The 16,507-nt window shown below is 36.5% G+C and overlaps 1 protein-coding gene across 2 annotated transcripts in view; it reads left to right on the forward strand.

Annotated features, from left to right (window-relative positions):
* Positions 1-16,507, forward strand: part of UVSSA (UV stimulated scaffold protein A) — a 56,058-nt gene that overhangs the window by 9,445 nt on the left and 30,106 nt on the right. For both annotated transcript variants that reach the window (XM_074865555.1, XM_074865554.1), the window contains one exon: positions 13,331-13,442. In XM_074865555.1, the coding sequence (XP_074721656.1) occupies positions 13,331-13,442 (112 nt within the window). The remainder of the gene's footprint in view (positions 1-13,330; positions 13,443-16,507) is intronic.

Genomic DNA, 16,507 nt, shown 5'->3' on the forward strand with positions numbered 1-16,507 from the left:
TGGTTTTATTTTATTAGCAAATACAAACCAGAATGATAGGGACTTGGAAACTTGACTGGGGACTTGGGCTTGCCCATTCTCCTCAGGCTTTCTGATTTTCCTTTACGCTCATTCTCCGTGCTTCTATGGTCACTAATTTCCCCCATTTTCATCTGTTCCATTCTACGCTTTGTTTCTGCTCTGTCCAGGAAGGGGGGAGGAAAGGCTTTGCCCATCCTCAGACTGAGATCAAGAAAGTTGATAAAGGGAAGGGTTTAGTGAGAGACAATGAAACTGGAGGTTTAGTGCTATAAACTCCACTATCTCTCAATCCTGCAGAGATTTAAACTGCCACTTAAAAGAGGGAAGATCCTGGAGTCCCTTACCATTGCCACATGTCATTGGTACTCTTGTTTATCTGAGCAGTTATACATGCATGTGGCTGAGATACAAATAAGGCATGTATATTTGGAGTAATTCTTGATGCTACATTTCAATATGAATATACCAGCAGCGTAGCTGGATGGAAATTACATTGAGGGGAAGAAGTTGGTGATTTACCTGGCCTACCTTCACAGAAGAATCATCTGGTTGGTGCAGGAAGGTGTCTGCTTTTGGCAATACTCACTATTACCTCCAAGCTTTCCATTGTTTCTCAGTTTGTTTTCCAGATCACGGAGCACAGGTCAGCAAGGCAGCATCCTTAGGCAATCAGAGCACGTTAGAAAATTAGCACAAATTTTTTTTTTTTTCTGAAGTTTTTTTGCCTTTGTCTTTACTGAAAAATGGAAAAGTCCCACTGCTTTGCAAACTACAGGAGAACCTTCTGTAGGCTTACGGAATTTCTCTCATACAAAGTCACTTGAAGGAAAACACAGACCTTTATGCAGTGAGACACGTTGACTTAAAATGGCTTATAGTGACATGAGATATAACCACCTCTTTCTTTCCTCCTTCATGATAGTGAAAAATTCAAACCCTCAGAAGGCCTTAATTATAAAGAAGGCCATCGTTTTTATGAAACACTTATACCCTGCCAATGCAAGTTAGGCTGTGGCACCATTCTGCGCTTACCTCTTGGGAGCTGTGGGAGGAGAGGGAAAAGAACAACAAAGGTTATCCTTTGACTGCCTAGAAACAGATCCCTTGCAGCAGGTTTTATAAAAATGTTAATACATCCTAGCTGCCCAGACTATGTATTCCTTCTTCCCATTGCTCTGCCCCCAGCAGATCAGAAGTTATCCAGACATTTCTTCCTGAGTTGTTATTTTTTCAAAGGGGTGGATGATACACAGAAAATGACAGTCTTACTGTGTTCGTCAAAGGCAAATGAGTTTTTGTGTGCTTACACAAGTTATGTTCACTGTAGTTAAATACTTGTTTGGGGTATGAATCATTTTGAGAGCATAAACAGGAATTTTGAAACACTTTTTTTCTGTGAGTCTGAGTTTTAGCTGAATCTAGAGGAAGAGGGCAGAAGCTGTAAAAGGACTTTTATTTCACGGTACCTGGGTGCTCGGACATACCCCTTCCTTTCTCTGAATGCCTGCTGAGGATAATCTGAGTGCCCAGCAGAGGGAGTGCATACTGCATGCTCGACATTTTTCTCTGTACCACCTTTATCCAAAGCCAGCCATCATCTCCAAGTAAACTTACTACAACAGCAATACACTAGAGACACTCCGAGTTAATTCTTGGCTCTATTTAGATAAATTATTATAGAAGTACAATTGTAATTATTGGCTGAGATTGGTGTTTAAATAGAAATTCCTGTTTCCAGAGTTCTAATTCTTTTGTAGGAATAACTTGCAGCTGAAACATTCCTTTAAAAATAACTTTTCCTGGTTACAAATAGTTTAATTTGTTAATGTCTTCCCTCTTTTCCTAAAACACTATTTTTTTTTTCTTTAATGTCTGATTTGCAGCTGATTAGATGTAAATGATCTTGTAATTTTAAAAGTTAGGAGAGAACAAGTATGGACTGTATTTTAAATCATGATTCACTTACATAATTTCCATAAAGGATTATACATTAGAATAATATTTGAGGTTCTTACATTATTAATAGAAATGTGGTTCGTTAGCTATATTTTGTACACTGAGAATATACTTGTCTCTTAATTACCTTTGGGAGGCCATAAAAGGTTTACTACTCAACCTGGCTAAACTTGGCCAGATAGAAACCAGTAGATAATATGATGTGAGAAACATCCTGCTCATTTGTCTGTCAGCACAGTGATCATTTAACAGGCCTATTACATTTTGAATTTTTAATTTCAAGTTATATTAGCAATCAGGGATACATAGTTTCTCATTAACTGCCTTCATTACTTTTTGTTTCACCTTTCCTTATCGTCTGTCAAATCTAAGCGTGCGCTTGGATCTTGATTTATTCATGTACTTAATTTTATCCATGTGAAACATCTGGTTGAATTCAATAATGCCATTAATAATTAGATTTGGAGAAGGCTGTCCTTGTGTTGTCCAGAACCTGATCTGATCCCCAAACCTTAGTGCAATATAAGTCGGATGTTTTTCTGAAATAATAATGTTAGAAAATTGTTACAAATAATATTTACATGCTAAATATTTGTTGGTCATAATTTAGTCTTAAGATATTTTAATACATAAAAATATTAAAATTTTAATATGTAATGAATTAAGCCAAGAACTCTACCAATTACTTGGCAGCAAGACTATTTCTGATCTTTTTTTTTCCATATCTTCGACTACAGCTTGGCATTTTATCAATGCTAATGAGTTATTTCTACCTAATCATCTTGTAGCTTTGTAACCAGCTCTTTAAGTCTGTCTTTTAGTTAAGTTAGTGCCTGCTTTAAAAAAAAAAGTTGCACATGAATTTTAGATCAAAAGCAAAGGCTGTATTGTTTTTTCTTTCTGTAGCCATAGAGAATCCAGTCTAGCTGACTGCTTTCTGTAACAGCTTCTTGTACTCACATCCTCCTTTTTTTCCTCTTTTCTTCATTTTGGAGAAGTTGGTTTTGGGGGTAAGTAATTGTCCTTAGTGATCCCTCGCCATGCCTGAACCCCCGTCTGCTAAAACATACCCAGACCAAGGAGCAAGAGAGATGCCTTCGTATAAGAAGTCTTTTCCTCAGGTGATGCTTTTAAATTGCACGCAAACAAAAACCCTAACTCTTAACAAAGTTGCCCTTTGAAAGCCAAAAGCGTTTAATGTTGAGATTTGAATAGTAACTTGATGTTGATTGTTAGTGTGTTTTCCAAAACTTAAGAGAAATACTGGAATATTTGATAATTAAATCAACATTACACCTAAAGATGTCCTTTATCAGGTTGTATGCATCATTAGCATGTAATGTGTTCAGAATAAATAAAAGGTTAATAATGTCTGTGTGGTCAAAGTAGTAGCCCAGGCAACATTTTAAGTTTTGTTTTGGCTAGCTATTATTTGTCAAAGCCACATCAACAATAACTGTTAAAGTGAACACAAGATATTTAATAAGTCGTACGGATGCTTATGCTTCCCTCCTCCCCCATATTAACCATCATATGATAATTATTTCTATCTGTGAAACATCTTTCATAATCACTTTTCAGCTAAAAGAGCTTTTCAGGTTTAAGTCCTATAGGATGTAGGACTGATATAAAACAAAACACTGTAAAATCAACCCTCAAAACAGTACTATCTTGTTAAAGTGTCTAATCAGCTAGTGTGATGTTTTGGGTGTTTTTTGTTTTGTTTTTTTTTATTTTCTAGAGCTGAATGCTGCTGTCGTGTATTTTATGCTTTGCACTGGCTATGCAGCCTGCCACTGTTACAAAGTTATTAAAAATATCTTGTTATGCAGATCTAGCCATGAATTCTTAAAGTTGTCACCGTGACGACCTCTGATCCCTATCTGATTCGCAGGTCGCACAATGCAATTTGGAGCTCTTCTAATAGAGTGTAAAATAAAGTAGGATGTCTCTATCATCAAGTTAACCCTTATGTTAAGTATTTAAGTTTTTCAGGCCAAAGGGTCATCTCCCTTGATTCATCTATGAATACTGAGCAGTGTGTACTCTGTAGGTAGTAGACATAAATTTGCTTCCTGCTTTTTATCCATCCTACCTTGCAAGGGGAAGCAGTATATTGAAGTGAATTGAATGTGTGAGGTTCAGTAAAGGTACATTACTAAATGCGTATTTATAAAAATGGAAAAGGAAGAAAATTTTCAGGCTTGGAACACACACTAACACATTTAAATTTAGTTAATGCAATATTAAAGTAAGGATATTCACATCTAATATCTCTGTGGCTGAAATCCACATTCAGGAATATATGGTGTCTTGCGTAGGATATTTTGTTGACTTGTTGCCCTTAATAAATCAGGTTTATTTCAGATATATATTTATCTGTTAAAAATATAGCCTCTGAAATAATTTTTAACAAATACGTAGTTCAGATTCATTCACAAATGTGATCATTGAAGGAAGCCGCAATTTAGTTACTGATTTTACAGTGTACGTCTGTGCAGACTGTATCATGAGACAGGGGCATATGTACATTAGTAGTGGATACAAAGTTTTAGTAGCATGAGTTTGATCTGATCTAAGTGATAGGTGGTAATTCATCAAACGCAGTAGGAATTTTTTACACGAATGAGTGCTAATGGGAATCTTGTTATGTCACATTTTAGATGAAAATCACACTTCCTAAAATTTCATAAAGAAGATGACTAGTGATAAGATTTTTTTTCTCTTCAGCTCTAAAACGTAGCTTTTATCATGTATAGGCCTCTGAATCATAAAGGAATTAAATAATTGAAAATGCCTAAAATATTTCAGGGGTTCATAGGAATACTGCTCATCTCATAAATAACTCAGACTTGCTGAAAAGTGCTGAAAAACCTAAAGACGACACTGTGGAGGGGAAAAGAAGAAGAAGATATTTTTGGCTGACCTTTGAGTTATCAGACCATTAAACAACTTTTTGATCCAGAATGGATGTAGCCAGTCCTGGACCTCACTACAGCCTTAAACAATGGCTTTAAACAATTTCATCTGGACTGGTGTGCAAGGGAATAGTGTGTGGAGAAGGGCTAGTCCAGAAAGAAGAGGGGAGTGTTTGAAGAACCAGGGTGTGTTCAGGGTAACACTTGTAACCTTGACAATGGCTCTATGACAGCTGCTTTCTTTAGTCACAAAAATGAGGGTTTTCAGTCTGCTTTTAGGAATGGGAAATGTCTGGGGATCTCTGCTCTGGGTACATTCCTGTCTCAGCATGGACTCTAAATGTGATTTCACACCACTTGGCTTGTAGCTTTGCTGGCTTCATCACACCTCAGTCTTTGAAACTGCGAACCTTTCCTCTTATGTTAAGATGAATGGAAAACTGAGTAGGCACTTTACGGAGTTTCCTTACTCATGGTTAGCCATGAGTTAAGAAGAAAACAAGTTTGGTTTTCAGGGGACAGGTAATGTGTGCAACACTGTTTTATGCTTGTCTCTTCTCTTGTTAAAATTATTTAATCCATTCTAGAATTTCTGAAACATAAAAAATTAAATTCTGCCAGGCATTTCTTAGTGTGTGATGTAGTTACCAAATCTTCTTCTTAGCAGGTGGGTTTTTTGTACAGGTTGCTGTTGTACTACTTGTGGGAGCTGAACTGGAAAGCAGCTTAAATATTTCAATAGCGATTTTATGGTTGGCTTAAAGATGATCTAAACACAAGCAGCAATCAAAAGGCATAGTCCTGTCTCTGTTTCCTCCCCTGATGATTCCCAGTGCCTCCCTTGTACTAGCAATAGAGCTCCTGTTGCAGCAGGGACCTGAACTGGCTAGAACCTAATCCAGAGAAGATTTCTGTACTGGCATTAAGCTCAGATAGTGAGACTGTCCCTTTCAGTAAGTGAATAAACTCAGGTAACACAGATCCGATTATGGAGGTCAGTCTTTAATCAGAGGAATCAAATCGGTGGAGTGATACATGATTAGCTCATCTCCCAGTGAGAATGAAAAACCGGATGAAAAAACATACCTCATACTACTGTTAAAATATTTTTTTTTAATTGTGTAATAAGATGTAGTACCTGAAGTATGTACAGTAACTCATGGGAGAAGTACATTCCTACACTTCTAAAAGTAAGATATAACCTTTATTTTTGAATAAATATTACATGAAGACATTTAAGGGACTAACACTACAGTCACTTCCGATAAAACAAATTAAATATAGGTATCAAATGTAGGTGGTCAGCATAAATTTTGTAGGAGTATTTTTTTTTTTAATGTTGGGGAACTTCATTAGCTTTAATAATAGAGGGTAGCACACTTCAGTGTTAGCTCTCTGGGATACATGGAAAGGAAAGGCGTTGTTAGACTTGGAGATCTTTGGTAGTTTAAATAAAACTGTTACACCTCTCCTGAATGTGGTATTTATTTTATGAAAAATTTGGATTATGCAAGAGAACTTTGCCTTTTTAATGTACTTTCTTAAGGTTTAAGAATATTTATGCAACCAAGTACTGTGATTTTGGTGGATGGTAGGAGCCCAAGTAGTGAGGTATGAAAATATATCTGAGGATACATATTGAGTAGTTACTGCTAAAGAATTACTAAACTTGCCTTGTAATATCTTCTGGAGATAATAGTTTCATTAAAGGCACCAGTTTTTCAGACTACCTTTATTTGCTGTTCTCTATGAAACTGTAAATGCACATGTTAGTCCATTGGGTATATTGGGCATCATAATTTCTTCTGAACTTCTTTCTTCATTAAGATCGAGGTTTTTTGAACTGTCTTGTGCCTTAAGACCTACAGGTCTTTTTGAGTAAATTTTTTGCAGCTTTTTATTAAAAATAAAAGCTTATCTGGGACCTTGAGCCTGCTTGGGTCCAGAGAGGCAGTAACACAGAGTGATACAGGTTTTGTGCAATGCGCCTCGCCGCTGTTGACCTCCCAGTGTACATACCCAAGCTGTGTTTATCAGTAGGTGGGATGGAGCGGGCTTTGGCACAAATCTTGAGTAAGCCTCAAGCTTGCACCTTCCAGGACTGTGACAATACTCAGACTCTGACTAGTGTACATTGCTTTAAAGAAAAGCTACCTCACAGGGTAGTTTATATTGCTAAAGCAATTTGGAGCAAGGTATGCTGGTTCTCCACCATTGTACTTGGGCCAACTGTTGGGTTGGAACCCTTTAAGCATTTTTACTAACTTCTGGAAATTATGAAATAGTGTGAAAGATGCATTCCTAAATAAAAGTCAGCTTGGCCAAGTAGCCTCTGTGCTGTTGAGCAACTACAGATAGAATGAATGGTGATACTTTTACTGGTAAATATAAAATGTGGTTTGCCTGGACCACATATCTAATTTGCAGTCATCTAGGTTTGAATTTATGCTCAAATCACAGGGCAAAGGGGAGGGAGTGTATGTGGGAGGTCTCTATAAATACAGCTCTCTTAGTAGTTTATGTTTTCCTTGTGTTGCACAGAGGAAAACTCAAGCATGGTTCTGAAATCTGTCAGAATGCCAGCATTTATTTCCACATCATCCTGTGTTGGGTAATATAAAAGGATGGAAAAGGAGGAACTTGTAAAAGTCCTTACATGTAAGATACGCTGTTTGACTATTCAGTTTCTATTGCTGGCACTGAAGAAATTACTTTTACCCAGTCACTGTTTGCTTACATAGAATATCCCCAAATTTCATTTCAGGTGACTGAAGTATGTTTCATGTTGCAGTCTAATAAAAAATGTATTTGCTTAAGGTTGCCCCTTTAACTAGGTTCTACGGCAATAAATATTCTGGTTCCCTAACCAAAATCTTCTGCCTCTAGAAAAATATTTAGTTGGCTTTGAGTAGATGCACATGAGATATTGGCATGGTGGAATAATTTGCAAGATCTTCCAGTGAGGGTATTAGCATATAAATAGCAGATGCAATGACGACCATCACAGCTGAGTACATTTAATTTTTAGTTTATAAGATAGAATGGGTTTTTAAATGCATAGCCATCAAGCCTGCTGAAAGACAAATGAAGTTTAGAGTTCACTTGTCTGAGGATGCCTTACATCATTTTTTTTTTTTTTAAAAAGGGAAACAGACACACATAAAACTGAACAAAAGTGATTTCTTGGGTGAAAAGTAATTGAGATTGCAAACCAAGTTAATTAGACCATGCAAAATTTATTTAATGGTCCCAGCTGTAGTTTGCGAGTGGTGTTTTAGTAAGTAGATATGACTTCATGTGCTATCTTTTCCTTCTTTTTCTAAAATAATTAGTAAATGCTGTACATCTTGTCCTATAAACAGATTGCATTGTATATTTCAGTCATTTTATTGCTTGCTTTAATTATGATTGCAGAGACTTAGGTTTTTAAATCCTCTTAACAGAATGTACCAATCCTTTTGTATAAAACTGGGAAAAGGACCAAAGGCTTTTCTTTATATCTTTCCAAGTGTTGTGTGGTGGGTGGAGGGGTTTTTTTTTGCATTTATTACTGGACGGGATGGATGAACAAGGCATTTAACTGGAGCTGTGGTTGCACTGAGCTACACTAACAGCTGGAGGCTCTTGGAGTGTTGACTCCAAAGTAGAAGATACGATTGCATTTCTACTGGCATCCAATATTTTCAGTATTTTTAATAAGATGGAGACTGATAAGGAAACATCTGCTTTTTCAAATTTTTTTAATGAGTTGGGGAGAAAATGGTATGATTGCACTTGTCTAGCTGGAAAAGTCAGCACTATTTTAAGTTTTAATGAAAATTAGGAGAATTGAGCAGTCATTGTTCTAACTGATTACAGTAAAAATAATGCATGTATATTTTCTGCAATTTTTTTACTGTATTCTCATATGCAAATAGGTTCAGCCCAAGAATCTGGAAGTTGTCTAGCTAAATCCTATTTCCTCCCACAGTGAGATACCTAGTCAGGAATAGTACCACATTAAAAAGCCCCACGTAGTTTTGCAAAAGCATTGATTCATTTAGATAAATTAATAAAGAAATAAATGTCAGCATTATAGAGCAGATTAATAGCGAGCAGAAAAACTTCCCCTCTCCATGCAACTTGAGAAGTAATGGTGGTGCAAGTAGTCTCTGATGTCTGGGAGTCTGTTTGGTCTCCCTTCTGATGGACCATCTTCTAGCGACAGAGTTCACCCTTGTCTCTGATAAGAATGCAAACTGCTAGTGACTTTCGTCAAATTAAGTGATAATGAGAATGGATTTGAGAACAGGACCTTTTTTTCCCCCCCATCCTTTGACAGTTTATTGAGAAACAAGCAGTTCCGTGACTACTTATCTTAGAGGTATTTAATTCTGTACACAACAAGAAAAGCTTTACGTTGTAGTATTTATCACTTGAGCTTATACTTCAGATATGGCACGCTAGAAATGGCATATTGCTTGTTTTTATCATAGTCTCGTTTTGCTTGTTTGCAAATACCTGTACCACTCGTTCCTAAAGAATTATAATTTACAAATTCTGCCTCTCAGTGTTGCCTTAAATATTTATTTCTTCTGATTTAATTGGGGATTGCTGATTTTATTTTTTTTTTTAATTGACTGGAAAAGTTTATCTATAGTGGAAAGGTGGATAATAGGTGGCTGAACTTTCATACTGCGTCTGTAGAGCTTGTTTTGGAGCTTTCTTCATGTTTGAAAAGTAGAATTAAAAAAAAAAATACTTGTCTGACTAATAATGGTGCCTGTGAGCATTCCTCCTTCCTGTAGAAAGGGAACAGAACAAAACAGCATAAATGGGATGGTTCTGATGAAGTACCACTGTAACTACCTATTTACTACTGTGCAACTTTTTGAATTTCCACCAGTGATGACTTTAATATTTTAAAGTAAAAAGATAAATAAGTTATCTTGTTAAAGACTATATCAGAATAAAGACTTCATGTCTGTTTGAAAGGAAAAGGGGGCTTAATTCCTTATAGTTAGCTAAGCAGTTAATTTTTTTTACAGGAAATCTAAATTTAATAGAAGACCCTAGGGAGATTCAAGGGTGTGAACAATAAGCATAATATTTTATGAAAATGACCCCCATATTTAAAATCTGGCATTATATGTTATGCATTGTAGCACCAAGTCCACATCTACCTTTTAGAAAATTAAAACACATAAATTCTGTTTAGTGTTTGATATGCGCTGCACTAGCTGAAAGCCATAATGTCCCTAAAACCTTGGGTTGCTTTTCACCTTTCATAAATTCCTGGGTAGATTCTATACAAAAAATAATTTTCAGCTCCGTGGCTCATTGTTATTCAAACTTGATTGATCGTCGTCATTTACTCAGTGAGGAAGTTAAGTGCTCCTGTCATTTCCGAAGAGTATAATTGGGACGTTTCACAGGTCAGCGGTAGTGACAGGTTTCCCTTTTGATTAGTGTTAGACTGATAACAAAAATTACAGTTTCCTATGATTAATGTTTTCTATAGTACTTGAATGCACAGTTCATGGATTGTACCTAAACAAAGTGAATTTGCATCTGATTATGCCTTTTCTCCATCAGGCTCTTCACGTGCTTTAAAGTTTTAGACCATGCAGGTAATACAGCAGAGTTGCTTCTAATGCAGTTTTCAAGTTGAGGATTAGTGAATTTTAGTATGTTAATGTACAGACAGCTACGTGCCTCCAGCAGCATGTGAACAAATTAGAAGTTTCAATTAAAAATAGTACTCTTTTGAATTCTTTCTAGTCCTCTCAGATATGCCATGCACATGAATACTTGTATTATACCCACCGATATTTTAGGTATAATCTGGCAATTTAAGTTAAATGATCAGTCTGAACTGAGTTTTCTTTGACTAGTTTGACATTATTTCTCAATTCCTTAAACCTCTTGCAGTTTGTTTGCAGACTACTTCTGAGTAAAAGCTATGGAAATACACCAATTTTACTTTCCTTGTTTTATAAGGTGAAAGTTAGTCAGCTTATACATTATGGTACAAAGTTGTAGAGGAAGATCATCCATGGCAAGTTTTAGCTTGGTAAAATCTTTTTTAATGGCTAAATGGGAAATGGAAACTGAGTATGGAAAGTACAATTGTTACCCTGCTTCACACTAGAGAAATAAGAGCGGATGTTATTTCCAAACTTAGTTAAATTGCCCCTAACATAGAAAAGCGATGACACCACCAGCAGAATTTTGAAACGAAAATACAATCGAACAAGTCTCTCTTCAATCTCTAGCCTTCTATTTTTCGGAGTACAAAACCTGAGGATGTTTTTCTAAAGGCCATTGGGAAGGTCTTCTAAAAGTTGTAGTTTAACACAGATGTTCTTCTTCCATGTCTCGTGCTTTTGTGAGTTTGTGATCAGTGGTAGAATATTTGACCCTTTCTTTGTATTAACACTGTTTTGGTTTCTGCTGTGGAGGTCAGGTTCAGTGTGTAGCTGTCTTGGCCATGCCAGGTAGGGCCTGGATTGCTTCTTTCCTTTAGATGAGGAAAAATGATTGCAGTGGGAAACAAGAACTAAACTAGGGTGCAGGATCCTCCAGCATAGCCTGAAGGTTGGCAACTCTCAAGATAGTGATAATTAGGCTGGTGAGACTATGTTGTGGTGGTTACCTGTCTTTGGCAGCAGGGTACTTCCAAACATGATTATTTCAAAATGAAGACTAATCAGGTGTTCTCTGGTAAGAATGTAGTAGTAAATCTACTCTATTCTTCAGGACAGTAATATCTTTTTTCTTTTCCTTTTTTCCCCACTGGAACTGCAGCTTTCTTAAATCAACGTAATTTTCTTAAACAAGAGGAGGAATCATACTTCTAACTTGCACCATCCATTCTATATATGTTAAAGTGTATCAATGTGTGTATTAGTATCAATTAATGTTCTTTTAGAAATTAATTCAGTCCAGCTTACAAGTAATACTGACCAAAAAGAAATGCTGATTTTTTGTTTATTATTTATTTTAAATTTTTAACTACATTCAATAAACCAAGACTGGTTCCTAGGTTTTTTGGCTTCAGAGTATATGTATGATTTAAAAGAATTCAGCTGTGCAGCTGTGACATGAGATTAGAGTAGTGAATTAAATTGGGAAAAGTCTGCCGCAGGCAAGACCTGCAGTATCCTCCGGTGCTTGTAACAATGAGTAGTTGATATGAATATCAACGTAAGTCAGGTGCAATAAGAGAAGTAAAGAACACAGCTGAAAATAGTAAAAATGATGCCATTCTTTATCTATTGCTTTGGCTTGCTGCAGTGAAGTTGAAAAAAGTGATAGCCTGTGGTAAGGTTGGTTTGAGTGGATACCCTTATTATTTCCTAGACTTTTAAAAGTGCATGGCAAACATACAGTAATATGCTAATAGTATTGTTTTCAAGAATTATGTAACTCCCAAGGTGGGCAAAGGAAATAAAGCATAAAACCTCTATCATTGCTGCCTTTTTAGGGGAGTTGGCATTTGCTGTTTTAAAGTTCTGATAGTACAGGCTGCATCTGAGGTGGCACAGATTCTTTTAGTTAATGTGTAGTATAGAAGAAAAATTCATTTTCAGGTATGGAACACTCTTGGAGAAAAAAAAAGTAAAAACTTGCTGGCACATGACAGTAGTAGCTAGCTGAAATGATATATAGGAAACCACTTACATGAATGAATTACCCTGGTAAGTTGATAGGAAATCCATTTTTATTTTTCAGCTAGTCATAGATATTCAATTTCAGACTGCAATATAGACCAAGTGCACATTTAAAAAAAAACAACATTTTGTTGGTCTTGACCATCATGATGTGTGCAATCTAATGGTATGAATGGTTAGGATGTACCAAATTAGTTAAGAAATGATTGTATGAAATTATTTTTAGTGTTGTTATGAGGAAACACACTGAAACGGTAGTATACAGGTCTGAATATTCTTACTTTGGTCAGTATTAGCTTGCCAGTCCGTCAGCTTCCCCTCCTGTTTGCCTGCTCTGATTTTGAGCTCTTAAACAATTTGTGATACTATTTAACATGCTACAGACTATTTAGATGCAACTAAATGAGTAAAATCAAAGGAGAAGAGATAAAGCTATAATTTCCTCATTAAGTCAAAATCTTGATGTTATTTTAAGATTTTTTTGGTCTTATTTTATAGCTTCACACTTTCTCAGACTTCACCAACTGCAAGTGTCTAATGGATAAAAGGGGCTTTAAAGAAGCCCTTAGGATAGAGTATGGCTTTAGAGATAAAATGTTAAGCAAAGGCCTAATCTTAGATAAAGATTAAATGCATAATTAGGGAAATACTTTTGACAGGGAGCGGTCTCAGAGGGCTATCAAGATGTCTGAAATATTTTCAATGTGAAGGGATATGAAAAGCAGTCTTCACATTTTTTTTTAAAAAAAAAACAAAAAAACCCCAACCAAAATATCTCTGTAGATGAAAGCCTCAGATGACGATGACGATGATGAGGATGAAGATGAATTTGTGGAGGTCCCTGAGAAGGAAGGTTATGAGCCCCACATTCCAGACCACCTGCGTAAGGAGTATGGTGAGTTTGCCCAGCTGTGACGAGCCTTATCCCTGCATGTTACTGGTGCACTAAAGTAAATAAACAGCCATTCTGAAGTAATAAAGTGATCAGCGGTGTGGGTAATCTCTGACTGCTATGAGGAAGTCACTACATAGATACGGGAGCAGCGATTCGCTCTAGATAAACAAATACTTTCTAGGACCAAGAGCAACTGAGACGAGAAGCTTATTTCATTCCATCATGTTCCACTGTAGTTTAGAGCCAGAAGCAGCACTGTGTGTGCTTAAAAGTGTGCTAAGTGGGAGTGAAGGGATTGCAAAGCAAAGTTGTAAATGAGCCTGAATATTAGAAATACTGGTAACAGTCTGGTGAGATAAGGTTTTGTACTATCAACTGCATTAATAGCAGTTGGAGATTCACAGCCATGGCCAACTTACAGCTCAGAGGAAGGCTTTTTTTGTCTAGATGTTGCTTTCACAAGATGTTAAATGGAGTTCAGCCTTCAAGTGCAGAATTATAGCCACTGAGCACATACCACATGACAAAATATAATCTTGCCTTCTGTTATTGCATTCTAAAGATTTTTTTTTTTTAAATAAAGTTACACTTACTATGTGTTTTTGTGAAATCAAGAGGGGGGGAGTTACTGAGGGAAGTTCATCTTAAATAATTAAATTTCAGTGCATTACTCCTTGTCCTTTGTACATCTAGCTTATTAAATGTCTGCAGCTTTGCCTCTGAACAGCATTGTGTATTTTAAGATTCAGATTTCAGTACATTGTAGAGAAGGAGAGGGTAGCTGCCATTACATAGAAGTTAAAACCCTTGGACACTGTCATAAGTTTCTTGGTCTTTTTCTCCATGAGTATTTGTGTAACACTGGTGCTGTGCTTTTTCAATCTTATTCATGCTTATTTTTAACTTGCCTGTGGTTTCCATCGTAAAAGTCAGGCTGCAGCTATTACCTGTATAAGCCAAATGCTTATTTTTGTTGAAACAAGGGGGTGTGCCTGTGTAAACCTGAGATGATGTAGCTCAAGTGACCTTTTTACTGTCTTCTGTCATCAAATTTGGCTACAGACAGCAAAAGATGATCAGTAATGATAACCTGTAGTGGCAGGGGTCAGCTCAAGGATGTCTCCAGGTGTGAGGTGCTGCTAATGCCTTGGTCCATCTACCCCATCTGGACTTAACCTGCCAGGACACTCTGGGAAGTGAGGCCTGCATTGATGATCTGTATCTCTGTGTTCCCCACCTAGGGACTTGCAGCAAGTCCAACTGGCTGGTTCCAGTTTGTTTGAAGGAGGTAGATGTGTCTGTTCCTCTATGCATTTTAAAAAATGTGGAAATCTGAACTAGATAGAGGACTGAGATTAGACTAGTGCCCTGGTGAGCAGGTAGCTGCAATGAGGTTTGACATGACTCTTGGCCTATGTGTTGCTTGAAACGGTCTGTAGACGCTTACTTTGTCCAAGCAAGATTTGGGAAAGATGAAGTAGAACTGGGAGTATTGAGAAAGTGAAATGAGAAGTGGATGTGTGTGTTTAAACGCGAACACAGAACAGTGGTGAAGGGCTGTAGGACGTAAACTCAGGAACTGGGCAGTTTTTTAGTTTTTTGTTCATGGAAAGAAAATGTTATATTATACCTGTATATGTTGGCTATCTCAGTCTTGCAATAAATACTGAAAAAGTTCTGTTGCTAACAGTGGGACTTCCAAAACAGGAAAATAATCGAAGAGAAGGGTAGCAGCTTTCCAGACAGTTGTGAAAAGCTTCTTATGTATATGTGGCTAATGAAAGAGTCAAAAAATACTGACAGTGTTAGTAAATGAATGAGCAAATGAGATTAGTTATTATAACATAGCTATGGTTCTTCTTTGTTTGGGTTTTTTTTCCTTCCTTTGGCAATATTCCTTGTGCCGAAACTGGTATTTCCTTAATTCTAGGCACTGGAACTTGTTTTTCATATCTTTAACAGCACTGTGATGAATCCTAACATGCAAAACTTCTGTTTATACTTGTTAACTTCCACTGGAGGTGAAATTCATCTCTTCGCTCTCCCTCTCCCTTTCATCCCCTGTCTTCCTCATGGACACACATTTTTAAAAAAGCAAGCATCTTACCACCCTTCGTATAACACTAACACAATACTTTGTTGCTATTTTAATTCCTCCTCATGGAAGAGGATAAAAGAACAAGCCTACTATCTACTCAAGAATATTTTAAAAATCTATATAAAATGGATTAAGAAATCCTCAATTTGTATTTAAACTATTGCTGATAGGAAAATATATTATTGTGAAGAAGCTAATCAATCAGAAAACAAAACCTCTCTCTCATTTTGTATACATGTAGTTATGTAGGAGCTGATGGTCACACTTGGCTGTTCTTTGTCTGATGTGTTTGTTAAAAGTAGCATTTTGAAAGAAATGAACCATTCTTGATGTTCCTGAAGGCAATTCAACTTTTCTTGCTGCCATCTAAAGTTGTTATGTAAGCTCCCAGTTCAGGAAAGAGCGTGAAAAGAATTCAGAACTCCTGAAAAGCATTCAGGCAATCTCATGAAGCATGTGCTTTCTTCTGTCTTTGTGTACTTAAGTGCTTTCTTGGACCAACTGGTCAGTTACTAGTTCAAAATATATTTCAGAAGCTGATATATAACTATTCCATAAATCAACTGACTTCTGTGTAATTATTTCAGGTCTGCGTGAGGAAAATGGAGAACTATATTTACTTTACTGGATTCTGCTCTGCATGTGCTTTTAATAAGCAAAACTGAAATAAGCATCCCTTTGGCACATTTAGAAAAGTGAATTATCATATTAAAATATACAAGAATATATTGATTTCATAGTAGCATGTTGTCATCAAGAGTTGGCTGTATTAGGCAGCCACCTCTCTAATTAAGAGTGAAATGTTCTAACTGGAGCATTAAACCTTTCCTGTGAAGTAAAATCTCAGTGTTATGTAGAAGGTGTGAACAGTTTAAAGTTCTTTTTTCCTCATGTTGTTACTTTTCCTGAACAAACCAGGAAAAGTGAACAGCTGCTCAAATTAACTTTTTATGCTAAATAGGAAAAC

Source organism: Strix uralensis, chromosome 4 (genome assembly GCF_047716275.1).
Source record: "Strix uralensis isolate ZFMK-TIS-50842 chromosome 4, bStrUra1, whole genome shotgun sequence".
Taxonomy (NCBI): Eukaryota; Metazoa; Chordata; class Aves; order Strigiformes; family Strigidae; genus Strix; species Strix uralensis.